The sequence below is a fragment of the Vipera berus genome (assembly GCF_964194415.1).
Source record: "Vipera berus genome assembly, chromosome: 4".
NCBI classification, from domain to species: Eukaryota; Metazoa; Chordata; class Lepidosauria; order Squamata; family Viperidae; genus Vipera; species Vipera berus.
The window spans coordinates 19093273-19120115 of record NC_138206.1 but is presented as its reverse complement, the minus strand read 5'-3'; the positions used below and the strand labels follow the sequence as shown (position 1 = coordinate 19120115).

General features: G+C 40.1%; 1 protein-coding gene across 4 annotated transcripts in view; it reads left to right on the top strand.

Annotated features, from left to right (window-relative positions):
• CWF19L2 (CWF19 like cell cycle control factor 2) overlaps window positions 1-26843 on the top strand; it is a 92848-nt gene that overhangs the window by 14187 nt on the left and 51818 nt on the right. For 3 of the 4 annotated variants that reach the window (XM_081327094.1, XM_081327096.1, XM_081327095.1), the window contains 8 exons: window positions 2708-2815; window positions 4849-4968; window positions 8103-8222; window positions 11747-11831; window positions 13141-13256; window positions 14499-15169; window positions 16619-16715; window positions 17373-17462. In XM_081327094.1, the coding sequence (XP_081183220.1) occupies window positions 2708-2815; window positions 4849-4968; window positions 8103-8222; window positions 11747-11831; window positions 13141-13256; window positions 14499-15169; window positions 16619-16715; window positions 17373-17462 (1407 nt within the window). Of the gene's footprint in view, window positions 1-2707; window positions 2816-4848; window positions 4969-7221; window positions 7278-8102; window positions 8223-11746; window positions 11832-13140; window positions 13257-14498; window positions 15170-16618; window positions 16716-17372; window positions 17463-26843 lie in introns of those variants that run through there. The other variant, XM_081327097.1, reaches the window with a different exon arrangement.

Genomic DNA, 26843 nt, shown 5'->3' with positions numbered 1-26843 from the left:
GAAGGGTTTCCCGAAAGAAAACCTGTTGCAGGTAGTGAAAGGGCAGGGCTTTTCAACCACTGGTACGGGTACCACCTGTGGTACATTGGCACCTGGCAGGTGGTACGCGACCATCCTAGAAAAGTGGTAGCGGGGGAGGGGAATGAGCTGAACCGGTGGTAGCACCACACAAGCCTGAGCGAGAGACAGCTGGAGCTGCAGGGCTGTCAGGGCTCAGCGGAAGCGCCAGGATCAGCACCAGGCTCCATCTGGAGCTCGGTGCTGATCCTGGCACTTCTGCTGAGCCCAGAAGAAGTGCCGATCAGCTGGAATGTTGCAGCATCTTGAGGGTCTTGTGATTTACATTCAGATGCTTGGCAACTGATTCATATTTATGACGGTCACAGTGTCCCAGGGTCATGTGAAGTGACCCAAACCTGCTGCAACCACCCAGCAGATGGGGGGAATAAAAACCAAACACCCCCCCACCCCCACCCCTGCTGCCAATCTTCAACAGAAATGCTCACAACAATGAAAACCTTGGACAGGAGGAAGAGCGCCGCCGGGTGGGCAGGCAGGCATCTTGCATGGCTGTGGCTTGGGGGGCATTTTTTTCAGTGCCATTGTAACTTCAAACAGTCATTAAGCGAAGTGTTATAAGTCGAGGATTACCTGTACTTCATCACTTTTTTCCTTTTTTTTTTTTTTTGGTCATCTAGTTTTTGACACCTTGCTAGGCGACTGGTGGTACTCAGATGTTGCCATATCCTAAAAGTGGTACAATGGGTGAAAAAGTTGAAAAGCCCTGCCCTAGGGCTCCAGATAACTCATGGTTGTGATTCCTAGTTCTAGTGCACATTTGCAGCCAGGAGCAACTTGACCAAAGTAATCTTGATAATAAGAACATACAGTTCAACTCTGTATTTGGCAGTGACAGACCCTGCAGAGGTGGAAGAAATAGGATGAGATACATTTTGCCAAAGCGAAATTATTTGACCTCTCCTTTTATCTAAGGTCATTATCAAGCAATTATTACCTCCTTCCCACTGCATTTCTTGATGTACTTGATTTGCTCTTCAGGAGAACATATAATCCCCTCATCTCCCAAATAACTGGTTCTGAAGATGACACTTTACTTAAACAAACATTAATATACAGTAATAGAGCTGAAGTTCAAATAACATAGGGCATAATCGGTTATAGTTACAAAGGGTGTGACGGGAGCTTTTCATCCCATCATAATGGTATGGGTGATAACAATACATATTTTACAATGGCACAAATCTGGTGTAGTAGTTAAAATGGGGCAGAATGAGCAGAACAGAAAAAATACGCAAAATTCAATACTGCAGCAGATGTCATGTCTAAATATAGTGAAGTTTGTCACTGGCTGCATAGTATAAAATTCTAACTGTTCATCGGAATGTAGAGGTTTTTTTTCTGGTGCTGTCTTGGTGACTGCCTGGACAAGTCCCTGCAGTTTTCTTAGCAAGATTTCAGAAATGGCTTGCCATTGCTTGCTTCCTAGGGCTGAGAGGGAGGGACTGGCCCAAGATGAGCCAAATGGCTTTGTGCTTAGGGTGGAACTAGAGCTCACGCTCTTCCAGTTTCTAGCTTGATGCTTTAACCATTGCATCAGGTTCCCTGGGGGTGCGAGATGATATTCCAATTATAGTGTATATGCATAATTTGTTGCCGTTATTTCAAACTTTTGTAAGGGGTGCGAGAATATATCAGAAACGTTCTAGGAGTGCGGGGTATAGAAAAAGGTTGCGAGCCGCTGCACTACATAATCTGGTTCCTAATGGGAGCCTAAACTGGTAAACTGTCTGGAGAGGTTGCTTGATAGTTCAGCGTTTAATATCATTAATATGCTGAAGATACCCAGTTGGATATGTTATGTTGAGTCATGAAGGAGATGGTTTGGGCATCCTTTCCTGATGCTTAGAGGCTGAAACAGGTATAGGAGCAGATGCCACCAAAGTTACTCCTTAATAGGCAAGAATTATCTTTCAGAGACTAGGGGAACTTTGGGAACATCCTGGATCAGCAGGTAGAAATCATGGCTAGCGGGCCCTATTCCCAGCTTCATTTGGTCTACCTGGGAGAAGAGAACCTTGTTACTGTAATTCATGTTCTTCTCACCACCCAGTTGGACTACTGCAATGAGGCCTACTTGGGGCTACCCATAAAGAGTATTTGGAAAGTACAGTTGGTCCAGATGCATCAGCCTGGGTACTTTATGTCTCCTGGTGTTGGGAGCATATAACACAGTGATGGAGTATAAAATATGGGGTAAATCAATACTCAGCCAAATCAGATTATCACTTAGTTTCATGTACAGAAAAGGTATCTACAGTAATAGAGCTCGTGGTATCTCTTTGGCCATTGGTCAGTACACTGAATCAACGATGGTGATGTCAAACGAAGAAGAGACATGATACTTAGTCAAATAAAAATTCACTTGGTTGGCAACAATAATAATTGTAGTTTTGTAAAATCAAATTTGTTATTGTAGAATACATCTTTTATATGTATGTTTCTAACGCGTGCTAAGTATCTTTCTATAAAGAAGCTTTGAGTGTGATATGTAATAAAAGAAATCATTAAGCAAAGCATCCTGGGATGTTTTTAGCAGGGCGGTGATTTAAAAATGATAAAATACCGTGTAATTTCCTCATTCTAGGTATGTGGCTTGTCGGATTGATACAAATGTTGCTTTTTGTAGGAACATTCTGTTACAAAGAAGAAGAAGAAGCATTCAAAAAAACATAAAAGAGAAAAGAAGAAAACAACTAAAAGAGAAAAAAAAGATGATTTATCTGATACTAGCTCGGTAAGTTTTAAAATCCAAAATGCAAAATAGATCATTAGGAATTCCACCTCTGTTAAGAAAGTAGGCTGAACAGATAGTGAAATGAACATTCATTTTGAAGCATACATCTGATGTAATATGGAAGAAATAGAAAGCACACATTGTAGAAAGAGCCAGATTTCAGTTATTGGGTCTTTTCTCATAGTGCTATATACATGCAGCATGGCTAATAATGCATCATTAGACACAGCATACACAATATTGGCAAGCTTGAAAAGTTAAATATTGTTCTGAACCAGCCAACTACCGGCCTTGTAATAAGGCAAACCCCTGTTCAAGCAGTAGAGACTGGAGAGCGTCTGAGGCTGCAAAGCGTCTGCCAAGTTTAATTCACAAGCAAAACAACAGAACAAGAAACACAAGAACTTGAATCCTCAAGCGGAAGGGTTGCTTTCAGCAACCAGCCCCTCCCCAAACACTCCTTTTATTTAGAGTTCAGGGCGTGGTCTCCCTGTGCCTCCTCCCGAGGAGTCCCACAGCCTTTCTTTGTTTGTTCCTGCTCGACTGCCTCCTGCGTCGGGCGTCCTTGAACAGGGCCAGCTGTGGGTCATCATCCTCCGCACTATCGGGCTCACGCAGCTGAGAAGAGGGCCCCGGCTGGGAGCTCTGCCAAGCCTGCAAGCCATCATCAGCCGGTTCGTCTCCCACACCCTCCTCCTCCCCCTCATCTGAGTCATCCGATACATCCGAGCCGGCAGCCGGGCCCACAGGCTGGCCCTGAGTCACAACAAATATGTACTTGTTTGTCTCGTTATAGCTTCTACTGATGCTGTTCATTGTAATACTTGACAGCAATGTTATTTGGACTCTATTCTATATTATTACTAGATATGCTATGCACAATTTTAGCTTAAGATTCTCCAATGGTAGATTTAGCTTAAGATTCTCCAATGGTAGAAAGTCTCTCAGCCTTCTATAATATAGTAACCTCCGGATAGTATTGGATTTCAAATCCCTGATGCTCAGTCCAGGGGTGTCAAACTCAATTTCATTGAGGGCCGCATCAGCATTGCAGTTGCCCTCAGGGGGCTGGGTGGATGTGGCCAGGGTGGGTGTGGCCTACTGCATAGGCGTGGCTAGAGTGCGTATGGCCTACTGGGTGGGTGTGGCCAGCTCTATATCGTTCACATCAAGGGTGCCTATGGGGGCCTGGGCAGGAGTGGGACAGATCTGAGGGTCTCTGGCAGAAGGAGGGTCTCTGGGCCAGGGCCAAGGCAGTGGGAGCCATTCCCTCACTGTTTCCAGGATGGCTTCGCGGGCCACATGAAACCACTTTGCGGGCCGGATCTGGCCCCCGGGCCTTGTGTTTGACATGTCTGGATTAGTCGGTCTGATACAAAGCAGTGTTTTATATCTGGTGGCTGCATACTTTTTCTTAAACTATAGATCTGCCTATGATCAAGGTCGATTATTTCACTTGAAGCAAATGTTAACAACACAGTTGTCTGCATTTTGTTTGGGTTTTTCTTGTAATTGTGTTATTATGCATAGGCTATATTGTTGATTCTTCTCATCATTCCCACAAGTTCTGTCAATCATGAGTTCCAGCTGTGAAAATGTGTTGGCTTTATTTTAGCATTTTAAGTGGTCATTTATAACAGGAAGACTGCAAAAGTAATTTCTTTGAAAAGTCTTTGGAGAGTTTACAACCTGTCCTTTTATGTAGCGCTGTGTTGTTAATAATAGGACCCAGGTGAACAAATTGGTAGCCTATTTTCAATGGCGAAAAGTGACTGTAATAAATATCAGCTGTACTTATTTTTTATCTGATTGCCAAGTCTTATAAATACATTTAAAGAATTTCAGTCGCCAATAAGACTATTAGAATGTTATAATAGTCCCTTTATTCTCTCATTCTAGATAGCTAAGATCACTCTCTTATTCGTATAGAAAAGAAAATAGTTTTTAAAATGACTTTTACATTGTTTCATTGAGCTTTAAAGGCCTCTACAACCCTCTAAAACACCTTTGATTCTTTGAAAATATGTTCTTAGGGTTCTTCAGAAGACTGGGTAGAAGCGCCTGTTGCACAGTCTTCTAGCACTGACCAATCTTGGAAGCTAAAGAAGGAAGAACAACCTAAAGAAGAAACAGAAGAAAATCCTACAATTCAGGTAAGCATCTAGGACAGACATGTCAAACTCACAACGTCATGTGACGTCGCGCAACGTATCGGGACGGTTTTGCCATTGCCGGCAGTGGGGTGGGCGCGGCTTCCAGATGACGTGTCCGGCCTGCGGGCCGGCAGTTTGACACCCCTAATCTAGGAACAACCTTTTTGTAGATGGGAACTGTGCTTAACATTTGAGGAAAGAGGTCTAGAATCAATAGGGAAATGTCATACGTTGCAGGGTCAGGATTTCTTGATTTTCCTTGGATTGGGAAGATTTTTTTTAAGTAACGTTAATCCTATTTTAAGATTTATCATTCAACTTTTGTGTGATCATGCCTCGAGATTCAGTGGGCTCCATCCCTTCGGAGATTTTGGAAAGCTTTAAAAACGTGGCTCTTTTCCTGAGTACAGATGTTGATAGGTTAATTTCAGCTGTGATACTGATATATTCCTCTGCACTTGGTTGCCACTATGTATATGTATTACCATTGATTGTAGTTGTGCTTTTAACTTTATGTTAGCTTGTTGCCATTGTGATCAAGTGATGATCATATAAATTGATTAAAATAAACAAATCAATAAGACACAGGCAATTATTTCTGGGTTTTTTTCCTCCACAATTGTGGTTGAAAGTTCAGCATGATTGCAAACAAAAATTACCAGTCCAGGGACAGAAAGTTTCAGACTTCCCCTGGGGTGGTGATTTTTTTTAAACCTACAATGCAGATCCTAGTGTTCTAAGGATAGTTGATAGATTTCCATCAACTACTAGGTTCTAATTTCTAAGTAGAAAGTGGTTCACAGTATTCTGGAGGAAAAAAAAGTGCTGCAGGAAACACCAGGAAATTTATTTATTTATTTATGGGATTTGTATGCCGCCCTATCTCCCAAAGGACTCAGGGCGGCTAACAACGATAAAAACACAAAATACAAACATTAAAAGGTATTAAATCAAATTATCCCATAAATAGTCCAATTAAAAACACAATAAAACAAAATTCCATCCTTGATTTTTCTAGTTCTGACTACATGCAGTCCCAGATCCTAGATGGTAAAGATTAATTGTGTGCCATCAGAGTGACCATATAGATACATTTTCTCCATGATGATATGCTCCTAACTTGATCCTGTCTTCCAATGCTACATGAATTGCCATTGTAACTGAATCCATCTACACACCTCGTTGGGGCATCATGTAGTCCTTATTTGGACTTTTGCCTCTTTGTGTAGTCCTGGGATTACAATGGCAATCAGGACTGCTAGGATAGCCATCACTAAGCAATGCAGTCACATGACATAGCTCTGTATAATTGAATCATCATCCCAATTGTTACTGGAACCTGATGGTTACCTGTATTTCTTGTAATTAATAAAATGTTTTGTTTTGTTTCTTGACTGCTGCTGATGATAAAAATTGTGGAAAGTATATGTGATAGTGTCTGGATAGAAATGACAAGAAAACTATTATATGAAGAAAAGCAAGTGTTTCACCAAAGTTTGGAATGAGTTAGTTGTTTTTTAAATATAGGAAATAGGAAGCAGATAATATTCTCTGATTTTATCACAGTGATTCCTTTTTTTTAGAGCGTAGATATGATTTTCCCTATCCCACTGTTAATGCTAACAGAAATCAAGATGAACCTAATGAACTTTTTAAAACTTTTCAACATGCATTCTCTCTCTCTCTCTCTCTACACACACACACACGCACACACACACACACACAGAGAGAGAGAGAGAGAGAGAGAGAGAGAGAGAGAGAGAGATCATCTGTTAGTAAATGTTTTCCTAAAGAAAGTAAAACAGTTAAATCTGAAATGTGCAATAAAACCACATTAATCTCTGGGGGTATGAGGATAGCATTATGCAAAAATTCTTTTCAGTCTTGAAAAGGGCAAACAGCAAACCTTTTACATTAAACAACAGGGCAAGTGCTGTGAGGATGAGGATTGTACCATTTGAGCTTCTTCCGCAGTGGCAGAAGCATTTGGGAAAACCTTCAACAATTCAGTGTAGAGGCAGATTTTTAAAAACTACATATTATTTCTGGCTCCTTTTCAACAATTATTTGGGGTTAGTAACACATTTTAAAATTTCAGTAAAATCATTTAATGTAAGCCTACATTAATATGCTTATCAACCATTTCTTTATTAGCTTATCCCTTTAAAAAGTACCATTCACAAAACATTTCTACAGGGCTTTTGGGAAAATTTAAGGGTGACTCTTTTCCTGTAAAAGAAATATTTTTCACAGTTGCTGGGTCAGTGCTGAGTCCTGTGTGCTTGACTGCCCTTGCAGGATTACCGAAGGCAAGTGTACATGTATTGCTTGGCCAAAAATGTAAATAGGTTGAGTTCATTTCAAAGCATTGCATGAATTGCTGATATTATAATGCTTTAATGTTTATTGTGGGTTGCAGATGCCAATTATTTTAATACTTTGGGGAATGGGAATTATTAATTATAATAAAGGGAGCAGATCTGTTAATTATTCTCTTCCACTGGGTCATGAATATGTTCTCTGTTTATTTTGTATGGCAGATCCCCAGTTCATATTATTTTTATATCCTGTGGTTCTGGAAAAATTGTTTTTCTTGAAAGGCTTTCAACATTGCCCATGACATGCAAATCCTATTCAGAGTATCCAAACTGGGCCACAAACACATGTGTACATTTATTGAATTAAGCTTAATGGTTTATGTGACATTTTGACAGCTTGAGGACTTAACTGTTGTAAGAAGTATATAATGCACCTGACCTATGATGCCTGATTGAATAAAACAGATAAATGAAATGGTACACATTGTGTACCACCAGCATCTTGTAAAATTGTCAAAATATGAGACTCCTAACAGAAAAATAATTTCCCAATTTTCATATACATTTGCATATATTCCTATTCTAACACGATCTATTGTCATTAGTTAAAGTGCATTCTTTTAAACATATGTATGGGATTTTAAAAAATGATGGATGGGCTAGGCTTATGAATTTCTTAAAATTTCTTCAAAATACCTATCAACTTTCCTTATTCCACAGCCTGTAATTCATTTTTTCTGTTACTTATCTCAAAATAATCTGTTCCTGAATTTGGATCTCTTTTAATAAGAAAAAGAGGTGTTTCTTTTTTTACAGAGGGATGAATGGATGACTTTAGATTTTATGTCTGTAAAAACACTGTCTGCAGCATCACTGAAGGCTGAAAAGGGGAAAGAAAAACTATTGAAGCAACAAAAGGCCCAGGAAAATGAACAGGTAAGTTTGGTTACTAATTGATTAAAAGATTGCAAGGAACTAGCCAAAATGTGTATTTTTTCAGTTGTTGTTGTTTGTTGTGAAGTCGTGTCCGACCCATCGCGACCCCATGGACAACGTTCCTCCAGGCCTTCCTGTCCACTACCATCTTATGGAGTCCATTCAGGCTCACGCCTACTGCTTCAGTGACTCCATCCAGCCACCTCATTCTCTGTCGTCCCCTTTTTCTCTTGCCTTCAACCTTTCCCAGCATTAGGCTCTTCTCCAGTGAGTCCTTCCTTCTCATTAGGTGGCCAAAGTATTTGAGTTTCAGCTTCAGGATCTGACCTTCTAAAGAGCAGTCAGGGTCGATCTCCTCTAGGATTGACCGGTTTGATCGCCTTGCAGTCCAAGGGACTCGGAGGAGTCTTCTCCAGCACCATAGTTCAAAGGCCTCAATTCTTTGAGGCTCAACCTTTCTTATGGTCACAGCCATACACTGCAACTGGGAAGACCCTAGCCTTGATATGCACTTCTCTTGGCAGGATGATGTGTCTGCTTTTTAGTGTGCAGTCTAGATTTGCCATAGCTTTCCTCCCCAGGAGTAAGCGTCTTTAATTTCTTGGCTGCATTCCCCGTCTGCAGTGATCTTGGAGCCCAGGAAAATAAAATCTGTCACTACCTACATTTCTTCCCCATCTATTTGCCAGGAATTGAGAGGGCTGGATGCCATGATCTTGGTTTTCTTAATGTTAAGTTTCGACCCAACTTTTGCACTCTCCTTCTTCACCCGCAACAAGAGGCTCTTTAGTTCTTCTTCACTTTCTGCCATTAGAATGGTGTCATCTGCCTATCTTAGGTTGTTGATATTTCTTCTGGCAGTCTTAATTCCAACTTTTGATTCATCTAGCCCTGCCTTTCTCATGATGTGCTCTGCATATACGTTAAACAGGCAGGGCGACAGTATACAGCCTTGCCGGACTCCTTTCCCAATTTTGAACCAATCGGTGGTTCCGTGTCCAGTTCTCACTGTTGCTTCTTGACCCGCAAATAGGTTTCTAAAGAGACAAATAAGATGGTCTGGTACTCCCATTTCTTTAAGAACTTGCCACAGTTTGTTGTGATCCACACAATCAAATGCTTTAGCATAGTCAATGAAGCAGAAGTAGATGTTTTTCTGGAACTCCCTAACTTTTTCCATGATCCAGCGTATGTTGGCCATTTGATCTCTAGTTTCTCTGCCTCTTTGAAATCCTGCCTGTACTTCTGGTAGTTCTCGTTCCACATACTGCTGGAATCTAGCTTGTAGGATTTTAAGCATAACTTTACTAACATGTGAAATGAGTGCAATGGTGTGATAGTTTGAACATTCTCTTGAGAGCCAGTTTGGATTCCCAATCTTTATTTATATGTAGCCATAGGGCATTCCATCCAGCAGTAATAAGCATTCTGATTGTCTGGTTGATTCTTGCCAAAAAATGAAAATAAAATCCTAGGAGCAAATGAAGCCATACTTTTCATGATGTATATGAATTAGAAAAACAGAATGATTTTAATATAAGTAACATTAAATAAATTTCTTTGCAAACAAAATGCATGGACCTTCGCGGAATTTTAATTAGATTACTTTGGCAAATAACAATTGGTTTCCTGTTTGTTTTAAACTAAAAAGCCTGAATTATTTTATTGCTGGCTTTGAGGCTAGTGTTGAATTTTGATTTCTTACTTTTAACTGTATTTTAATTATTCATTATATTAATAGGTGGAATGCCTTCTGGCTACAGATATATAACAAATAATACTTTTCTGTTAATAATCGACTTATTGCTATTGTAGACAAACTAATTTTTTTGTCATATATTATTTATTATCTGAAATAAGTTAAAGTTTTTGGGTGCTTTTTCAATCTTAGTTTTTAAAACGTTAACGTACAAAATTAGCAATAGCAGTAGCAATTTAGACTTATGTACCGCCCAATTGTGCTTTATAGCACTCTGTGGGTGGTTTACAATATCAATATTATTTGCATATTGCCTCCAACAATTTGGCTCCTCAATTTACTGACTTTGTCAGGGTGGATGGCTGAGTTAACCTTGAGTCCCATCAGGATAAAACTCTAGGCTGTGAGCAGAGTTTGTGTGCCATAGTGACTTAACCACTGTACCACGTTAGAACATATAACATAGAATAACAGGATTGGAAGGAATCTTGGAGATTTTCTAGTACAATCCCTGCTCAAGCAGGAGACCTTGTACCATTCCAGACAAATGGCTGTCCAGTGTTTTCTTGAAAACCTCCAGTGATAGAGCACCCACAACGTCTGTAGGTAAACTGTTCCACTAATTAATTGTTCTCACTATCAGGAAATGTCTCCTTACTTCTAGTTTGGATCTCTCTTTGATAATCTTTCATCCATTACTTGTTTTGCTCTCAGGATAACAACAACAACAACAACAACAATGATGATGATGTTGTTGGAAGGGACCTTGGAGATCATCTAGTCTAACACCCTGCTCAGGCAGGAAGCCCTATATCATTTCAGACAAATGGCTGTCCAGTCTCTTTTTAAAAACTTCCAGTGTTGGAGCATTCACAACTTCTGGAGGCAGGTTGTTCCACTGATTAATTGTTCTAACTGTCAGGAAGTTTCTCCTTAGTTCTAGGTTGCTTCTCTCCTTGACTAGTTTCCATCCCATCCGTTGCTTCTTGTCCTGCTTTCAGGTGTTTTGGAGAATAGCTTGGTTCCCTCTTCTTTGTGGCAACCCCTGAGATATTGGAACACTGCTATCATGTCACACCTCGCCCTTCTTTTCATTAAACTAGACATACCCAATTCCAGCAGCCATTCCTTATATGTTTTAGCCTCCAGCCCCCTAATCATCTTTGCTGCTCTTTTCTGTACTCTTTCTAGAGTCTCAACATCTTTTTTACATTGTGGTGACCAAAACTGGATGCAATATTCCAAGTGTGGCCTTACGAAGGCATTGTAAAGTGGTATTAACACTTCACCTGATCTTGATTCTATCCCTCTGTTAGTGCAGCCTAGCATTGTGTTGGCTTGTTTGGCAGCTGCAGCACACTGCTGGCTCATATTTAAGTGATTGTCCACTAGGACTCCAAGATCCCTCTCACAGTTACTACAATTAAGCAAGGTACCACCTATACTAGATCGACTCCTTCTTCTCTGTGACAGCCTCTCAGGTTCTGGAAGACTATGATCCCATCACCCCAGTCATTCTCCTTGTTAAACTAGACATAGTTTATTAGCTCAGTCGTGCTTCATATGGTTTCGCCTCCAGACCCCTTATCATCTTTGTTGCTCTTCTCTGCACTCATTTTTAGGGCCTCAACTTCATTTTTTTGTACCATGGTGACTATCAGTTAAAATTAGTTAGTGGTCGCCATGTTACCAAATTAAGTAAATACAGAAAAGATAAAACACGTAGCTCTGGGATTTGTTTCGAATGACCATGGAGGTAAAGTAAATTTGATGAGGCACAAACACTTGACCATGTAACATTTTGGTTTTTTGAATTGCTAAATAGTTGCTGCTTTCAGAAAGAGAGCTGAACCCATATTGGAAAGATGGTGGTACAGGCTTACCAACAGAAGTATCGACATCAGTGAAAGGTAATATCTTTATATGAATTTTGACAGTCTCTTTTTCTATAACATTCTCTGTCTGGCAATTCTTCATTAATATGTTCATGTTAAAAGAAAATAAAATTAATATTAGCTGGTAACGACACCGTCATTAAAATTGTAGCTCATAACTTTGCAGAATATTTTAACTTCTTTCTTTTTCTTGTAATCTTAAGAGCTTGTCCTTCAGTTTCTGTAGCAGAGTCCATCACGAACTAATTAAAGAAAGAAGCCAGATTGTACTAAGACATGATGAACTGTTGTCATCTCATTTGGCCTGTTTCGTCCCATTATACAAATTGCAGCTTTAAAATATTCAGGGGCTGAACTTTGTGAATCCCATTTTAAATGAAGTACATCAAGGATGCTATTGGCCCAGAATATTATTTATGTAACCCTTCTTCATGTCTCTCCTTTCTGTGTTAGCTATTTGGTCTCCTTATAGAAAGAGCAAACACAAGGGATGTGTGTGTGTGTGTGTGTGTGTGTGTGTGTGTGTGTGCGCACGCGTGCTTGTTTGTGTCCCAAACTTTATAAAATTATGCAAATTCTCTGGTGTGCTAAATGGCAAATAGTGTTGGAGGATGGAACAGCACTTATTAAAAAAAAGGCTAACTTCACAATGTTTGCAACTTAAGTTACTTAAGTGTCAAAATGCCGAAAGAAAGAAATACTGAAATTGCACGTGTCAAAGAGTTGAATTTTATCTGTTTCGATATGCTTCTAAATAAAAATTCATTGGAATATGAAATGACCCTAAGATTTATTTTATTACAACTACTTTTCTTGCTGATTTCCCCCCATATATTTCCATTATATGTTCCTAGTTATTCAAGTAAAAAACAGAATATTTTTCCCCCTGTGGTTACCCATTGAATATGCTATAAGAGTGATTAATGAGAAACTATAGAATCCATTACTTCCACTGTCTCTCTGTCAACTCTGTTTAATTACTTTTAATAATTTTTAATTTTTGTATCCTGTTTTATTATGTATTGCCCTGTTCACCGCCCTGAGTCCTTCGGGAGAAGGGCGGTATACAAATTAAATAAATAAATAAATAAATAAATAAATAATAAACTTCAGGAGAAGACTAATGTTTAAAGACTATTAGGTGGACTGTGGTTTTCAAATGCATGATAGAACATGAACACAAATGGGAGAAATGTACCATTGTTAAGAATATTCCTGACTGGACTAACATACGTTGCATATGCAGTTAGTATACTAAGGTTGTTAGGGTAATTGTAGTAAATTGCAGTTCGCAAATAATATATTTACTATCATTATTCTATAGCAATAGCAGTAGAAGATGGTGGATTAAGCTGGCTAAAGAAATCCTACCTGAGAATGAAGGAGCAGTCTGAGAGAGAAAAACGAGACTTGGAAGAAATTGTAGCTGAAAGATATGGGGTAGGTAGAGGAAGGATGATAGTGAAAATATTTGTGCAGGATAAAAAATGAAGCTCCTCAGTGAAACTTCCATAAATCAACATCTTAGCTACTGCTAAGCTTGTAAGCCGCCCTGAGTCTTCGGAGAAGGGCGGGATATAAATGGAATTAAAATAAATAAAATAAATAAATCTTAAATAAAATATACACTAATAAAAATGATCTTCATTTTTGGGGGGATGGTCACAGTGCTGCGTCACAAATACCCAAATCACAAAGAACAAGACCTTAAAAAAAATGTACTTCATGCCTAATACAGCTAGTCCTTGACTTACAACAGGTCATTTAGTGACCGTTCATTTAGTGACATGATCATTTTTCATACTTATGACCATTGCAGCATCCCCGTGGTCACGTGATCAAAATTCAGATGCTTAGCAGTTGGTTCAGATTTATGACGGTTGCAATGTCCCGCGGTCATGTGATCGGCTTTTGCGACCTGACAAGCAAAGTTAGTGGAGAAGCCAAATTCACTTAACAACCAACCGTCTTACTGATTTAACAACTGCAGTGATTCACTTAACAACGGTGGCAAGAAAAGTCATAAAATAGGGCAAAACTCACTTAACAAATGTTTCACTTAGCAACACAAATATTGTGGCTGTAACTCAAGGACCACCTGTATTCTTTCCCCTGAGATCCCACGGGGCCGTACCTTTCTGAAATACCTTGAAGATCTGGCTTTTCTCCCAATCACTGAGGCAGTGTAAGGTCAGATGTGCTTCTCTCCAAATATTTCTGCCTGTTTTTTTTAAGATTTGGCACAATTGACATGTTCCTGCAGCTAAGATTGGCTATTTAATTGGATAGTTGCTGGTACTTTCCATGACAAGGTGTTTAATGTTGTTGTTAGGGTTTTTCTCTTCAATTTTTAAACAATGGTTATTAATTATTTTTTTGTTACCTAGCATTGCTTTAGTGATTGAGCAGATCTTAAATTGATTGATAAGTAAGCCAATCCCTCTGCTCAGCTATGAGGCTCACAGGGCATATCTGCAAAGGACTAGTAATTTGACAGGTAAAAGGAGTGATTGAAATCCTGAGTTTCTTGAAGGGATTTATAAGCTATTAGCAGGTTTCTGAAACTCAGCGATTTCAAATGATGTTCATTTCAAAGTTAACATTACAGGTTTTTCTTTCATGTGTTTACCTTAATAGTATTTTCTTTATACAATAATATGTGCTTTTTCATCTGTCTTGTAGTCAGTGGAGCTATTTCAGTCCAAGTTAAGAGAAGCTGAGACAGCTGCAGTCCAAAAAGAAAGTGATACAAGGGACTGGCGAAAATGCAGATATGTGGAAAGCAAAAGTACTTCGAGAAATGGCAGAGAGAAGCAGGAGGAAAACAATCTAGAGAGTTTTTCACATAAAGGACAACTTAAAAAGGAGTATAATAAAGTATGTTCTGAGGACCCGAAAAATTACAGAGGAAGTGAACGGATGGAAACCAAAAAATCAAGGCCGAGTAATAAAGAATCTACAGTAGTAGACTGGACCTATACAACCAGAAAAGATCCTCATCAATTAAATCATTATGAGAAACCTTTCTCAAGCTCTGTGAAAGCTGCATTTCTGAAACCAAGCATTGAGGGTGATGAAGGAGGCAGACGGGCGAGAACTTCATCCCAATTATTGACTTCTAGTTTTATGAACTGTGGTTTCCGGAAACCTTTTGATGATGCTGATGTGACCCCAAGATGGCGCAAAGCACAACCCAAGGATGAAATTGGAAAAGCAATTCTAAATGAAAAATCATCTGAAATGAATAAGGCTGTTACCAGGAAGGAGGAAGAGCCAAAAGAGAAAGGGGAACATATCTCAGAAACTGCAGTGGAAGAAAAGGAGATGGTGGAGAGTAAACCATCATGTTCTGGGTATTTAGATATCTTCTTGTTTGGAAGTAGAAGATGGTTTTATAGTTGCACTACTGCTTTGTCTGTCTCTCTGTCTGTCTGTCTTGCCTGTCTGCCTGCCTGCCTATCTATCTATCTATCTATCTATCTATCTATCTATCTATCTATCTATCTATCTATCTATCTATCTATCTATCTACCTACCTACCTACCTACCTACCTACCTACCTACCTTAAGATATGCTTGGAAGTTTGCAATTGTGCTATGGGCATTCTCATAAAATGGCAACCATGGACAACTTGAATGTTCAAAAAATGATTACCATTTTTGTTTTTTACTTAAAGTCAGGGCAAAGAAATTACTGCCCAGCATAATTTTAAGTTCTAAGAAAATTGGCTTGTTTCCTTACATCCTTATTAATGACTAATGCCTTGTTTTAATGATCATGGGTGTTTAACAACTGCAGTGGAAATAAGATTGTAAGTCCATTGTTAATCAGTGATGTCTCACGTAATGACTGCATCACTTAGTGATGGAGTTGCCACTCCTAATTGTGGTTGTTAAATGAGGACTACCTGTAATAAGTTCTGAACTGGAAGTTTGTATAGATACTTAATCCTACATGTATATCCCCTATATATGATTTATAATGCTACAAGAATAAAGAACATTATTATTCCATAATAATTTATGGATGAATAAAGGCAAGGAAATAGTTTACACAGTTAAGGAAATATAAACTCTAGTTACTATATCATGTAGTATGAGAGTTGTCTTTTTAAGACAAGATGGCTTGGTTTTCTTGATCTTCTTAGTAATATATAAAATATTTTGTTTAGTAGGCTTTAAGTTTTAGATTTTATTATGAATTCATGCTAATCTTGAATGCTGCTCTGTCTCTTATTAAAATATACAATATAGTAACTAATGAACGACCACATTATGTAAGTAAAGTATAATTCCTGTCATTCAGATGTCAAGCTACAACTTCCTCATCTGTGATTAGTGCACACAAGCTGGTAATGATAGCATTTGTATTCAATGATATCTAGAAAATAAAGCTTGCCTATCTTTGCAATGGAATATAGTTTGTAGAATAAAGAAGATGGAGCACTGCAACAATATGTAGCATGTTTGCATATTTCTTGAGTCTATGGCAGAGATCATGTAAATTTTTAAAGTTAGCATCAAAACTAGGAAAACTAACTAATTTGAGATTTCAAGTAATGTAGCAAATGTTCTTAACAAATTCTAAAGGTTTTTTTTAACGTACATTTAAAAGTGAACGTAGTCTGATGTAAAATACTCAGGGCCTAGGCTGAATTTTTTGAATGGACGGGGGGGGGGGTAAGATAACCCCATAGGATTATCATAAGCCAATTTTCCCCAGCTAAGTTATCCAACTGAGACAGTGAATGGCATATTCTCTTTTTCTCCATGCATAATGCCCTGTGTTTGTATTTGACCAGATCTGTTTCAGAGGATGAGACTCCTCTTATTCTCAGTGACGAAGAAATGAACAAGCTGGGGGCCAGGATTGTAAAAGCAGAATTGATGGGAAACAAGGTGTGTGATTGATTTATTTAGATTTCTTAAAAGACAGATACAATACAGCACTTTTAAGATACGTTGTCATATTCGTGTTGGAAGCATCAAGGTGCTTCTGGATGGAAAGGATTAGCCAATGACATCACTGTTCCCTTGGGACACCCAGTTGAGGGCTCCTTTCATGTCTGCATTAATGAGCCCACTGATGTGGTACCTATTCGTTTACTTGCATTTACACACTTTCAAACTGCTAGGTGGGCAGGAGTTGGAGCGAATGAGGGGAGCTCACCCTGTTACACAGCAGTGCTTGGGTCTCGAACATGGGCTTGTAAATTGTCAACCTAGAGTCCTAGAGCCACTGTGCTCCACACTTTAAATCTAATTGTTCAATACTGTTCAAATATTATCATAGTTTCAAAGTAATAAAATAGATTTATGAAAATATTCTATTAGTATCCTTAGAAGCTACACTTGATTTCATTATGTTTGATTTCTTGTTGACAAACATTAGCTGGAATCAAGAGTTTTGAGTAGTTTTAATGAAACTTCAGTTTACATAGCATCAGCATTTATTTTATAGGTAAAACTTGAAAAATTATTCATAGAATATTTTGGCATAAAATGCATTGTATGTTTTTAAAAAGTTACATTGTGCAATATTTGTTCTGTTTGAAGGATTTAGCCGCAAAACTTCAGTCTCAGCTTGATAAGGCACGCAAGCTAAAAGACAGTGGAGCACAAGCTGAAGCTAGAAAATCTGATGAGGTAAGGGATATGCATTATCCTGCATTCATTTTGGATTACTGCCATTGGAAATAAAAGATTTAACGACAGGTGTGCAGCACCTAAGGCTGTGACAATGTTAAATATAATTCTTAGCATTGGCAGAGAATACCTACTAAACAATTAGAAATTATAGTGTGTGGTAAAGTATTAGCCTGTGAAGGAAAGCTGTGAAAAGACATTGTTCAGAATCTCAGGTCCTTAGAATGATGGCTTATTTGGTAATTTTAAATAATATTCCTATAGAGTTGCTTATCTCTTATATTTCAGAGTATATATACATTGTTAGTTTGCCATAAACAAGTATAGAGTCTACATACAAGAATTTTCTCTGATTTTGGTATATTGTAGTCTTGGGAATTAATTTCCTTTTAAAGGTGCATGGATTTTTTGTTTGCCTTAAGCCTTACTTCAAGATTCTGGGACCATGTTTCTATCAATGATCTTGGTTAGTTTCTCAGTAGTTTTAAATAATTACTTACTTCTCTTGAGAAAATAAAGAGCAAGAACAGATTTGCAGTTCTCTTGATGTAATTGTTGATTATATGCAATGGGAATATGAAAGGAAAGTGGCTTCAAGGAGCTGTAAAGGGGGTGGGTGATGTTTTATGTACTTGTTCAGAAAAGAACTGGAATTAAGATGGCTAGCAAAACTATTGATAAAAATCAAATCATTACAGAAGAAAACAAAAGGAAACAATGAAAATAAAAAAGGAAAATGAAGAATTTCAAAAGGAGCAATAAAAAATTCCAACTTTGATGAAAATAGCAATGTGATTCAATGCAAGAAGGCATCCAGTGATACATTTTAGGGCAAAAAAATCTTAATATTCCATATATATTGATGGTATTTATTGGTGGTGACTCCTAAAGAAAGATTTTTCTGGAAATAGCACTTTGCTTTGAGATGTGTCAGCTTCCCCCCCCCCAAAAAAAATAAATAAAAAATTTAAAAATTTAACAGTGAGTAAGGTTTATGGTGAAAACATATTTGTAACTAGGTGTGATTTCAAAGAGGTGGTGATGAGAAACTTGTTAAAAACATAGCATTTTGAATTTCTAAAGATTTATTCCGGCCATATTTCTTCTCTACGCAAGATGTTAGGACTTGTACTGACACCAGAGTTTTCTGGATGATTTGATGATGCAGCTGAATATCTGGCTGATTTCATATCTGTGTCTAAGTAGGACTGTGCCTATTTTAAAAGGATAATTATGTTATGAAATTTAGAATAGAATAAAGCTGGAAGGGACCTTGGAGGTCTTCTAGTCCAAATTTACAATTTACATTGATACTATTCACGTATTCTTTCTGTCAGAACAGGTATTAATCAAAAGGCTTTGGATTTCAGTACTATCACTCTGCTGATAACATCTTGACTTATTGGTCTTTTTAAATTAAAGCCAGTGAAGCTCTTTAAAACAGAGTTGGCTGTAAGTAGTAAATTATAGGAGATGGAAACAAAATAGAGGAGTTCTTGGTCAGTCAAAATAGATATATCTCTAACCTAGAATATTCTGTTGGAGTTCACTCTCTCTAAAAAAACTAATTTGTATAATTTGGTATAAGCCTAGATACAGAGGTTTCAGTTGTGGACAGAAGCACCATAGGTTTGTAAACCACAAGAATCCATTCCTCTTATAATGTTAGAATACTTGAATAAGACCACAAGAAATCATTTATCTGGGTAAGCTAAAATAATATATTTCCTTGACAAATGGAATCCAACCCAGTCTTACATAGATGAACAGCTTCTGGAATTTAAGATATTGTTGTAATGATATATGAGAAACTCCTTCAGGAATGGATGAAAGGATGATCCCTAGGGGAATGGTCAGATAAGAGAGGACATAGGTGCGTAATGAGTGGAGAACGAGAAAGGACCTTCCAAAATGTCTCAGGCTTAAAGGAGGATGGTAGGAGATTTGTACTTTTGAGACTTGCAAGATTGATGTCAGTGCAAGTAGACAAGAGAGGAAACACAACCTGATGAACTAATTCTACTTTGTTGTAAGGTTATATTAACAGAATCTTGCAAATTTTGTATACAAATTTCCCACTTTCCCACTGTCTCCTTTACAGCCTTAGATATTTCTCAAGATCTTTGTCTCACATACCATTTCAATTGTTAACCTTCAACTCCCAGCTTCCTTCATTAGTGGCAGAACTGGAGTTCCATGAATGGCTTATCCTTCTTCAAAGTTCAGTATCATGCTGTTGGTGTTCACATTTAATATTAATTATGCAAAAATTCCGAATGCTTAAATAAATGAAGAAAACTTAAATAGATCAAATAATGACACTTTTTTTTCTTCCAATACCTTTCAGAATTCTAATATGAAAACTTCCTTGATGAGGAGTAAGTTAACTCACCTTATAGAACTAGCTAGTTTAATTAAATGAACTACATTGTTCAACAGTGCTGTTTTTCATTTTTATATTAGCATGCAAGTAACAAAAGCAAAGCTCTTGGCTCCAGTATAATCATGCCAGACATTACTTCAATAATTATGTATGAGTTGTAAAAGTGGCAATTAACTGAATGAAAGTCTGAAAAGGAAGGGTTTCTGAAAAATGGAAATTAAATGTAAGAAAACTTTTGTATTTTCACATTTGAATGCATTCTATATATGCATTCTTAGTTGTTAAAAGCAGAAAGGGACATATTTGGAAATAAATGCATTTAGACTCATAAGAGCATCTTCACTTTGGATCTTAAGAAAATTAGTGAATGCATTGTACAAAGTGACAATATTTTTTAAAAGATTTTTGTAAGATTGTGGCTTGCATGAGAAATTTTGAAGAAAAGTATATTCTTTTGCCTTTTGTATTGTAATATATACAGAAGCATTTGATATTTATTTAGACTGTAAATGTTTTACTGCTTTAATTATGTTCAGAATGCTACTCATAAAGAATTGCAAAAGCCAGTAATTGCAGGGAATGAGGTTAGATGACAGTTTCATAATAATTTCTGCTCATTTTCTCTTCTGCTTTTCAAGTGAAGTTAATGGTTCCTTTTTTTCAGTAAAAGCATTGGTGTATTAAGCCAAGAAAGAAAATGGTGCCATTAAATGTAATTATTTGAATTTTGGTAATATGGTAATGTGATTTGGGAAGCTCGGTATTTATGGAAAAAAGATCCTGGGTTGACCACCTTTAGCCCAAATTTAAAAAAAATAGTTTACCAATATGAATTATTGATTACTAATTACTTTGAATCTGATTTTATTCATACCTTCATGATAGTAGTGAGTGTTTGAAGTGAAAGTTTATTTAGTTAAAAAATATATAACTGATTATCTTAAATACATAACTCTGGACAGCAAATAACAAACAGTACATATTAAGCAGTCAAGCACGTTTATGCTCTTATTAAGGAGAGAAGCTGTAGTTAACATCAGTGCTGCAATAAAAACTGTATACTTAAAAAGCAAAGGGCTGTGTGCTTCTGTGCCAATTTCCTGGCTTTTAAACTTGCTAAAATATTACCCTGGTGCATTTAGCAGTTATATGCATACGATATTCCACACCAATTAGTTACTACTTCAGCCATTCTACTTTTAGAAGCTTCAAATGCAGTAGATATAGTATTAATTTTCTTTTTCCATTTAAGGCAACAATTACTGTCATTGAATGTTCTTTTCATATTGGAAACTAGTGATAGGAACTATTTCAAAGTTAAGCATAAGTACTCCAGGTTGATTTAGGCAGCGCATATTAAATCTACCTCCCAAATTGAAAAGTGTAATCATAAGTGTAAGTAGAAACACCAGGCAAGAAAGAACAGCAAATTAGAAAGCCATCAAATTTAACGTGTTGCCAAATAATTTCTCTTTGAGCTAAGACATAAGAATTTGAATTTTTATGAATTCCAGAATGTTTTCAGGATCATATATGTGCCACGAATATAAGTAAACTATAATCCTATGGTTTATGGCACTTCAAAGAACAGTTTCAACAGTTCTTCACTTGAAAGATATATTAGAAAGATACATGAAACAGTAAAAGTCAGGGAAAATGGAAGTACAATGATCCAAAATCACCTAAAAAATGACAGTTTGGGAATTAATTCTGGGTACCATCGATACCAGTGGAAAAGAGGAGAAGTTATTTCAGAAGAGTAAAACATAAAGGCCTTTTTCAAACAGCCAGCAAAAAGGATATTATAAGGATGTATTATAAGGATATAGTAATGTGAAGTTATAGCAGAGGATGGTTTTACTACAAATGATAACGTATGACTGCATTAAATAAATGGAGCCAAAATCCTTAATACAAATATTATTTTAATATTGAAGGTAGAAATAAAGTACGGTTAATCTGTGCAAGTCATTTTTTCAGCACTTTCATTGACCAAGTTTGTTTTTAATTTACCGTATATACTTGAGTATAAGCCGAATTTTTCAGCCCACTTTTTGGGCTGAAAAATTCCACATCGGCTTATACTCCAGTCAACAAAAAAACTTACCGAGGACTTGTGCACGGCCGAGGCTTTGGTGCTTCCGGGATCGCCCGCACCTCTCCCAAGCCACCGCCGTCCGAGACCTGCCGAAGTTTGGGGAGGTTTGGGGAGGTGCGCGCGCACCTCCCCAAACTCCGCGCCTTGCCTGCCTGCTTCTTTCCGCAGCGGAAAGAAGCAGGCAGGCAGGGCGCGGAGGAACGGAGACTTGCCGACGTTTGGGGAGGTTTGGGCGCCTCCCCAAACCTCGGCAGGTCTCCGTTCCTCCGCGCAGACCTGCCGACGTTTGGGGAGGTTTGGGCGCCTCCCCAAACCTCGGCAGGTCTCCGTTCCTCCTGCCGACCTTTGGGGAGGTTTGGGCGCCTCCCCAAACCTCCCCAAACCTCGGCAGGTCTCCGTTCCTCCTGCCGACCTTTGGGGAGGTTTGGGCGCCTCCCCAAACCTCCCCAAACCTCGGCAGGTCTCCGTTCCTCCTGCCGACCTTTGGGGAGGTTTGGGCGCCTCCCCAAACGTCCCCAAACCTCGGCAGGTCTCCGTTCCTGTTTGGGGAGGTTTGGGCGCCTCCCCAAACCTCCCCAAACCTCGGCAGGTCTCCGTTCCTCCGCGCAGACCTGCCGACCTTTGGGGAGGTTTGGGCGCCTCCCCAAACGTCCCCAAACCTCGGCAGGTCTCCGTTCCTGTTTGGGGAGGTTTGGGCGCCTCCCCAAACCTCCCCAAACCTCGGCAGGTCTCCGTTCCTCCGCGCAGACCTGCCGACGTTTGGGGAGGTTTGGGCGCCTCCCCAAACCTCCCCAAACCTCGGCAGGTCTCCGTTCTTCCTGCCGACCTTTGGGGAGGTTTGGGCGCCTCCCCAAACCTCGGCAGCTCTCCGTTCCTCCGCGCAGACCTGCCGACCTTTGGGGAGGTTTGGGCGCCTCCCCAAACGTCCCCAAACCTCGGCAGGTCTCCGTTCCTGTTTGGGGAGGTTTGGGCGCCTCCCCAAACCTCCCCAAACCTCGGCAGGTCTCCGTTCCTCCGCGCAGACCTGCCGACCTTTGGGGAGGTTTGGGCGCCTCCCCAAACGTCCCCAAACCTCGGCAGGTCTCCGTTCCTCCGCGCAGACCTGCCGACCTTTGGGGAGGTTTGGGCGCCTCCCCAAACGTCCCCAAACCTCGGCAGGTCTCCGTTCCTGTTTGGGGAGGTTTGGGCGCCTCCCCAAACCTCCCCAAACCTCGGCAGGTCTCCGTTCCTCCGCGCAGACCTGCCGACCTTTGGGGAGGTTTGGGCGCCTCCCCAAACGTCCCCAAACCTCGGCAGGTCTCCGTTCCTGTTTGGGGAGGTTTGGGCGCCTCCCCAAACCTCCCCAAACCTCGGCAGGTCTCCGTTCCTCCGCGCAGACCTGCCGACCTTTGGGGAGGTTTGGGCGCCTCCCCAAACGTCCCCAAACCTCGGCAGGTCTCCGTTCCTGTTTGGGGAGGTTTGGGCGCCTCCCCAAACCTCCCCAAACCTCGGCAGGTCTCCGTTCCTCCGCGCAGACCTGCCGACCTTTGGGGAGGTTTGGGCGCCTCCCCAAACGTCCCCAAACCTCGGCAGGTCTCCGTTCCTGTTTGGGGAGGTTTGGGCGCCTCCCCAAACCTCCCCAAACCTCGGCAGGTCTCCGTTCCTCCGCGCAGACCTGCCGACGTTTGGGGAGGTTTGGGCGCCTCCCCAAACCTCCCCAAACCTCGGCAGGTCTCCGTTCCTGTTTGGGGAGGTTTGGGCGCCTCCCCAAACCTCCCCAAACCTCGGCAGGTCTCCGTTCCTCCGCGCAGACCTGCCGACCTTTGGGGAGGTTTGGGCGCCTCCCCAAACCTCCCCAAACCTCGGCAGGTCTCCGTTCTTCCTGCCGACCTTTGGGGAGGTTTGGGCGCCTCCCCAAACCTCCCCAAACGTCGGCAGGTCTGCGCGGAGGAACGGAGACCTGCCGAGGTTTGGGGAGGTTTGGGGAGGCGCCCAAACCTCCCCAAACAGGAACGGAGACCTGCCGAGGTTTGGGGAGGTTTGGGGAGGCGCCCAAACCTCCCCAAAGGTCGGCAGGTCTGCGCGGAGGAACGGAGACCTGCCGAGGTTTGGGGAGGTTTGGGGAGGCGCCCAAACCTCCCCAAAGGTCGGCAGGTCTGCGCGGAGGAACGGAGACCTGCCGAGGTTTGGGGAGGTTTGGGGAGGCGCCCAAACCTCCCCAAACAGGAACGGAGACCTGCCGAGGTTTGGGGACGTTTGGGGAGGCGCCCAAACCTCCCCAAAGGTCGGCAGGTCTGCGCGGAGGAACGGAGACCTGCCGAGGTTTGGGGACGTTTGGGGAGGCGCCCAAACCTCCCCAAAGGTCGGCAGGTCTGCGCGGAGGAACGGAGACCTGCCGAGGTTTGGGGAGGTTTGGGGAGGCGCCCAAACCTCCCCAAACAGGAACGGAGACCTGCCGAGGTTTGGGGACGTTTGGGGAGGCGCCCAAACCTCCCCAAAGGTCGGCAGGTCTGCGCGGAGGAACGGAGACCTGCCGAGGTTTGGGGAGGTTTGGGGAGGCGCCCAAACCTCCCCAAACAGGAACGGAGACCTGCCGAGGTTTGGGGAGGCACCCAAACCTCCCCAAAGGTCGGCAGGAGGAACGGAGACCTGCCGACGAGCCTTGGCCATACAGGGTATTCCTGTGTATTCAGGCTTGCAAAATGGCGGATCGAGCCTCTGCTGGCGGCAGAGGCTTGCAGAACGGCGGATCGGCTTATACTCGAGTCAATAACTTTTTCCAGTTTTTGGGGGTGAAATTGGGGGTCTCGGCTTATACTCGAGTCGGCTTATACTCAAGTATATACGGTAATCCCTTTAAATCTGATCTGGTTGCTACTCTGTGAACAGATTTCTCTTTGCATGGAAGTAATTGTTTCATTCAGATCACAGCTAATGAACAGAAACTGCCAAATTATGTAATGGAAAGGAGGCAAGGCCAGTCTTTGTGAGCATTACTTTGGGGCTCATAGGAGCAGTGTTGATGAGTCAGATGGAACAAGGAAGGATGTGTAAAGGAAGAAATTAGACGGCGAAGGAAAATGCTGGGCTGAACTTGAAAATTGTTGCAACCCCTTTCAAATTAATTTGGTGATTTATTTTTTTTCCCTTTTGGCCTTTCTGTAGAAATCCGTCATCAGAAATGTAATGTGCTGATTTGATTAAAAAAGCTCCATTAACTTTGGGTTTTTCTGTGCTCATAAGCCAAAGTTAGTTTATTACCTAAAAGACATTAGTTTTTATATTCATTGTCATCTCAAGCGGCATAACCTATGCTGGAGAGGGTTATAAAATTCACATATTTGGCTTAGTTTCAAAATCTAAAATATGCATTAATTAAACCAAAATTGCTTCTTCCGTGATTCAGTGTCATCCAATTAATGGTTTTTAAATTTTGAGAAGCAGTTATATAATAAACTCATCAATATATAACCATATGTGTAATTGGTGTTCTAAAGGTCATTAGTCAGAGGTCTCCAAAATGTATAGAAAAGATATATAAGTAATTACACAGTTTATGATGAGTAATTAAGCTATATTCCTTAAAGATAGATGTTTGGCTTTCAGCCATTGCATCTGGGAAATATGGATGGTCTTTCAGTTAATTGGAAGTTTGGAACATATATGTACATAAGTGCGTTGATTAGATTATTGTGTTATTTGTATACTTTTTAAAAACCTTTGTGAGAAGTAATATGATAGGACAGAGTGGAACCTTTTTTTTAATTAGGTGACTGAGGTCAGTAAAGGAGGAAAGTGACAGGCATCATATATGATATTCAGATTCTTTAGTATCACTAGGTTTGCTACAATTCAATTGAATATTTTTCAAGATATAATAATATATTAAATTTATATGGTGCCAATGACTGGAAAATTTGAAATGTATTTTAGAATATATATACGTTCTGGAAGTTAAGCCTTTTGCTGGTGTTCATTGACCACAATTTTTATCTTATGTCTAAGATAAGACAAATCCTTAACTTATTCCATACTTTCATGACCTCATTCCCTTCAGATGGGTGGATTGCTTAATTCATTCTGGATTGAGAGGAAGGGGTTTCAGATACCTGAAGACTCTTAATGACCAAAGAATGGAAACCATACACAAGATAACAAAATAGTTTATGGTAGCAGAGTTGCAATACCAACTAAATAAAAGGTTAGTAGAGGAAATCCTGTTTGGATTAGCTGAGATCATGTTTCTACAACCCAGCTGAATATACGCAAAATTTATCTTGAAATTACTCTTATCAAAATTACACTATGAAACTATTTTTACTTTCCAAGGTTACATCATATTCTCAAGAATACTCCAGTTACTATTGGAAAATGTGAAATCCTTGTAAGACTTTCAGACCGGAGGAAGATAATGTCAAATCCCATTCTGATTATCTCAATATAGACACTTTTCTGTTACCACCAAGTAGTCAAATTACAAGAGCCTTGGTGGAGCAGTGGGCTAATGCCTCCTTAAGTAACACCAGCTGCCTGCAATTAGTGCAGGTTCGCATCCCACCAGGCTCAAGGTTGACTCAGCCTTCCATCCTTCCGAGGTAGGTAAAGTGAGGACCCAGATTGTTGGGGGCAATAAGCTGACTTTGTAATAATGCCGCTTGGGGGGGCGGCGAAAGCCCTAATAAGCAGGCATATACATAGAATGAAGGCTATTGCTAAGCACATTGGTTTGTGCTTAAATTGTAAGCCGCCCTGAGTCTTCGGAGAAGGGCGGGATATAAATGGGATTAAAATAATTTTTTTTTAAAAAAAATGTCATTAACTAGGGTTTGATGTCTGGTGATGATATGGATCAGTACTGACTAACTTGACCTGTTTCTATTGTTTTCTTTCCAATAATCTTGACTCTGCCCATTGTTTTCCT